This window comes from Fusarium oxysporum, genomic scaffold (assembly GCF_000149955.1).
Source record: "Fusarium oxysporum f. sp. lycopersici 4287 supercont2.101 genomic scaffold, whole genome shotgun sequence".
NCBI lineage: Eukaryota > Fungi > Ascomycota > Sordariomycetes > Hypocreales > Nectriaceae > Fusarium > Fusarium oxysporum.
The window spans coordinates 1-4,801 of NW_017264901.1; the positions used below are offsets into that span (position 1 = coordinate 1).

Sequence of the window (4,801 nt, forward strand, 5' to 3'; positions counted from 1 at the left end):
GGGTGCCCCCAATCTCAAGTTCGAGATCGATGACTGCACTAAACTCTGGACTTGGAACGCAAATACCTTTGACTTTGTGCATATGCGTTACTTGTTTGGTGCTATTCGAGACTGGACTGCACTCTTCAAAGAGGCATACAATGCAGTCAAGCCAGGAGGCTGGGTCGAGTCCTGCGAGTCCGAGCCCATGACACATAGCGACGATGGCACCGTGACCAATGACGGATCAACCGCTCTGGGAGGAACCTGGGATAAGATGTTCATTGAGGGAGGCAAAGCAACCGGATGCTCTTTGTCTGTCCTCACGGAAGATCTCCAGATGAAGGCTATGAAAGAAGCTGGCTTCGTGGATATCCAGGAAACATTCTACAAGGCAAGTGAAGAGCCTTTTCATATTATTACTGTCCTAACTGGCCGTACCTGGACAGATCCCGTTCGGTTCATGGCCCAAAGATCCCAAGATGGCGGAGATCGGCCAGTATGCGAAGCTCAGTCTAGAATCCGACCTTGTTGGTAAGTCTTCGCTAATGTCTCAAGAGAGTGGTAAGCAAGAAGGACTACTGACGTGTATCCCGTAGGTTATTCACAAATGATTTGGCATGAAGTTCTGAAGTGGCCAGTCGAGGAGTATCACATTTTCCTCATGCAGGTACGAAAGGATCTTAGGAACAAGAAACTTCACCCTTACTTCAAGGTTCGCTTTGTCTGGGGCCGCAAACCTGAGACCGAACAGAAGTGAGCGTCTCAGAATAACCAAAAGAGGGGTGTTTGTTTTGGGGGAATAACTAGTACTGCAGATGGTGATAAACGCTGGGCTGTCCAGATCAGAAAATCAACTACAGACATTACAGATTACACTATCACGATTTCATGGCTCTGAAGATCTCAGCATGTTGCAAGAATAAACAATCTTTTCTGATATCATGCGCTTTCCAGTTGCTATTTTACACGCTTCAGTTTCTAACTTAGACAAGCTCCAAGGTGCCGTTGAAGTTTCTGATTCTCTCATCAAGAATGATCGAGCTAAGCACCCAGTCTCCATCTCGAGACAGCTCACCCTCAAGTCGTTGACCTCCATCCACAAGACGAACATGTCGTGCAGAAGATCCGAAACCGCCACCACCATGGCGACCACCACCAGGCACCTGCAGTGTCTGTCCAGGATAGATCAGATCAGGATTGTTGATGTTGTTATGTCGTGCAATCTCCTCAAACGAGCAGTTGAATCGAGCAGCGATGCCTCGAAGAGTATCGCCTTGCTGGACTGTGACGGAAGAAGAGCTACCATGATGGCCACCTGCGGACCAACGGAAGCTTCCTCTGTCGTTTTCGAGGACCTTGTCGAGGGAAATGGATGTGTGTTGGTAGTCTCCGTCCTCGCGCTTACAAGAAGCGTGCAGAACGTAGTCGCCGTGAGCATCGAGTCTGATATCTCGAGATGAGGCGGTGAAGTTACCGGCGTAGTGACCACCACGACGTCGGTTAGAGCCACGAGAAGAGCTTCGGCTTCGGCTTCGGCGACGATGGTGGTGAGATTCATAACGATCATCATCACGGCGCTCCTTTCGTCTCCTTTCTTCCTCTTCCTCGCGTCTCTTCTCTTCCTCCTTTCGTCGCTTCTCCTCTTCCTTCTTCTCATCTCTCTCATCCTTCCAGTCTCCAGCGGCGTCTTGCAGCTTGTGACCGCCAAATGCACCGGCCAAAGCTCCAACGATGGTACTGGTCTTGCTGTGTCCGGTGACTCTGCCCATCTTATGACCACCGAAAGCTCCAGCGGCACCGCCGGCAAGGGCTCCCATTACACCACGCTCACCATCGGGACCATCGCCGCCGTCAAACTGACCTTGGGGTCCTTGGTTGTATGCAGGGGGGCCCTGCTGATATTGTCCAGGTCCAGAAGGTCCACCAGGAGGATACTGGGAGGAGTGAGAGGACTCTGAGTAGTAGGACTGTGAGAGACCCGGGCGGTCTTGCTGATAACCGCCCTGTTGCTGATAACCTCCTTGTTGAGGACCACCTTGTTGGTAGCCTCCCTGTTGTTGACCGTACTGCTGAGGACCGCCTTGTTGATAGCCGTCTTGGTCATTGCGACGTTGATCGTCACCGCCATAACCTCCCTGGCCGGAGCCATCCTGGTTATACCCAGGGTTCTGCTGCTGGAAGTTGACGTTGTGGCCGTAGTAAGTCATTTTGATTGAAGATGTTTAGAATACCAAGAGATGAATTCTGCTTCATCTGTCGGGAAGCAGCTTATATATGTCAACTGCCGAGGCGGAGGCAAAGATGGTCTTCCCAGCCACAGTTGACGTCTCCATCAACCCTCCTGACCAAACCCAATCGGAAAGCCTGAGACTGGGAAATGTGGATTATCATCAGCACAGCCTCAGAAGATTGAGTGATGCCACGTATTGACTGCGGAGGCTTGACTTGGTCATTGCTGTCTTGGCGTTTGGACTACCACTGGCCGTTGCGAATGAAGATGCAGGGATTGGTATTTTTAGAACAGGAGCGTCGTCATGTCCAATGGAACACCGCATATGGGGTGTTGCCACAATCTGTCAGAATCCCCAATGAAGAACTAATTGGTTTGTAACGAGCCTGTAACTTCTGAGTTTTGGTTTCAGATGCTGACGTTGTGTATCAGGCTTGTGTGTTGTTGGTGTTTAAAGTCTTCTGGACATGCGCCAAGCCCCGAAGCGGTTAAGGCGGCAAATTGCCCAGCATCGGTCCTGTCCGTGCTTCCATGGGGCATCTTGCGGTCTGGGAGGGCATTTTTCTAGGAAGGACAACACTGTCGCCCGAAATGATCAGATACCTGTGAGTCAACGGAGTTGTTGAAGGCATATCGCAACTCACTCCGAGTTCCCAATGTGACAAGGTTTCTCTGTCAGAAAGCTTGACTTTTAGTCCCGACTAGTTGGGCTCTGCTTCGACAACGAGATATCGGCCCACTGTACATTCGTGAGTTCCAAGGTTTCATATGAATGGAGCATACCAGAAAAGCAGAAATGCTCTTCGCAACTGACCAGTACGGTATGAGGGCGCGCATCATATCCCCGAAACTTTGCCCTACCAGCTAGTTGCCTATCAAGATATGATGACAAGAACCAACACAGTAGAGGTAAGTTGCAATTGAAACTCATGATAATGATCGTGAGCTTCTATATTGTATTTCTCTCTTGAGAAAGGGGTATCCTAAACTAGCTAGTCACTCTAAACAGTCATCATACGAAACACCATCCTCTTTCCTAACCACATAATGGTAAGGAGGAAGCTAAAAAGACATGACGCAATACCGAGAACCCATGCGCCTTCTATGGCATAATTCGAGTGCCACTGCTTCGTGGTTGCGCTGACTATATCATCCGCGTTGATCAAGTCAACCCCCTCGTGATGAAGTGTCCTCCAAACGTAGTTTCTTCGGGATACAGGCCAGCCTGGTAGCTCCCAGTATCTCGACTTCAGGTTCAACTTCTTTGCAAGTTGGATCTGATCAGCCAGCTTCTCCTGTTGTGACTTGCTGAAGTATGGAATGACAGTCCCAATGGCTCTGAAGAGGGATACGGAAGCTGTGTAAAATTCATTTTCCTCCACTTCGCGACAAAGGGTGTCATTTCTCTCGCAAAATCCCGGGTGAGATAGGAGATCTAAAGATGCGTCAAGAAACACATCGTGGTGCTGCCGCCACTTCGCCAGGTCAGGACCAATATTAACATCTCGCCTCTTGCCAATATTGCCTGTTCCGACCACAGTTAGCGGACCAGACTGAAATGACTGGTCTGCCGGTGTTGATCCAGTGTTTTGATGATATGAAAGATATCCTTTCTGCCTAAAAGGTTCCAGGTGCTCCAGCACTACCGGCCAAGTCTTCTCTGGGTCGTCCTTGACATCGATGAACAGGATGAGTGTCTTGTTTGGATGGCTAGCAAAAACACCAGCATGATGTCCTTGGCTCTCGAGTTCATCCGAGAATTGGGGGGAGTTGAAAGAGTCGAGAATCTCCAGCAGTGGCTCAATGTAGAGAGAGTTCAGGGTCTTCTCTGGTGTGAGATTCCACCAGTGATGGCCAACCAAGAGGTCTTTTCCATTCTTGCTGAGCCAAACGTCGGCCTCAACACTAGCACAGCCAACAGATAAAGCCGAGAACAACGGCCGTGGTCTCAGGTAGTCGTTGTGAGAATGGACCATAACTGGAGTTACTTGAGGCGATAGGACTTCAACCCATCTCTTGGCACTTTCTATAGCATCACCGTACTGCTCGATAGGATCGGCCAAGGCAAGACCAGAAGCTTCGAAGGTGTAGACAGCATAGCGCTCGATAACAAATGTCATCAGGAAGAAGGCGATTCTGGTCAAGACGTCAGCCCATATATGCGACGGACAGTTGAATAAGAACTGACAGGATTAGACATGCTCCAGCAAAAGCTGCGAGAAACGGACTCAGCCATTTCCTCCGGCCTCTTATACATGGTCTTCTTCGCGAAGAACAGCATGTTGCGTAGGATTTCAAGTCATCTTCATTCTTCGGGCTGGTTGGCCGAAGAGGTCGATATTCTATATCGTCCTTGTTAGTCTGACTACAAAAGTAGCCCGAGAGATTCATGATTCCTGCAGTTGAGGCAAAGAAACACGGACAGCATAGATACTTGCTATGACTGTAACATTTTCCGCAAGACGAGGATGCATCTTGATGTATAAGAATTAGCGAGAGCAATGCGAAAATACCCGCAAAGTGCCGAATTGATCATGCGGCAGCTTCTGATCTACGGCTAGTTCCCGGGTGGCCGTATTACAGCTGGTC

The 4,801-nt window shown here is 49.6% G+C and overlaps 3 protein-coding genes across 3 annotated transcripts; 1 reads left to right on the plus strand and 2 right to left on the minus strand.

Moving 5' to 3' along the window:
• The first annotated feature begins 51 nt into the window (after positions 1-51).
• Positions 52-797, plus strand: FOXG_17722 (uncharacterized protein). Its single transcript, XM_018397721.1, has 3 exons — positions 52-373; positions 429-513; positions 579-797. The coding sequence occupies exons 1-3, from the start codon at positions 83-85 to the stop codon at positions 737-739; spliced, it is 537 nt and encodes a 178-aa protein (XP_018258865.1). The 5' UTR covers positions 52-82; the 3' UTR covers positions 740-797.
• A 70-nt stretch (positions 798-867) lies between these two features.
• Positions 868-2,263, minus strand: FOXG_17723 (uncharacterized protein). Its single transcript, XM_018397722.1, has one exon. It carries the CDS (start codon positions 2,187-2,189, stop codon positions 966-968), a length of 1,224 nt encoding a protein of 407 aa, XP_018258866.1. The 5' UTR covers positions 2,190-2,263; the 3' UTR covers positions 868-965.
• A 950-nt stretch (positions 2,264-3,213) lies between these two features.
• Positions 3,214-4,603, minus strand: FOXG_17724 (uncharacterized protein; the record flags this gene model as incomplete). Its single annotated transcript, XM_018397723.1, has 2 exons — positions 3,214-4,348; positions 4,401-4,603. 2 exons carry the CDS (start codon positions 4,601-4,603, stop codon positions 3,214-3,216), a joined length of 1,338 nt encoding a protein of 445 aa, XP_018258867.1.
• Between the last annotated feature and the right edge of the window lie 198 nt (positions 4,604-4,801).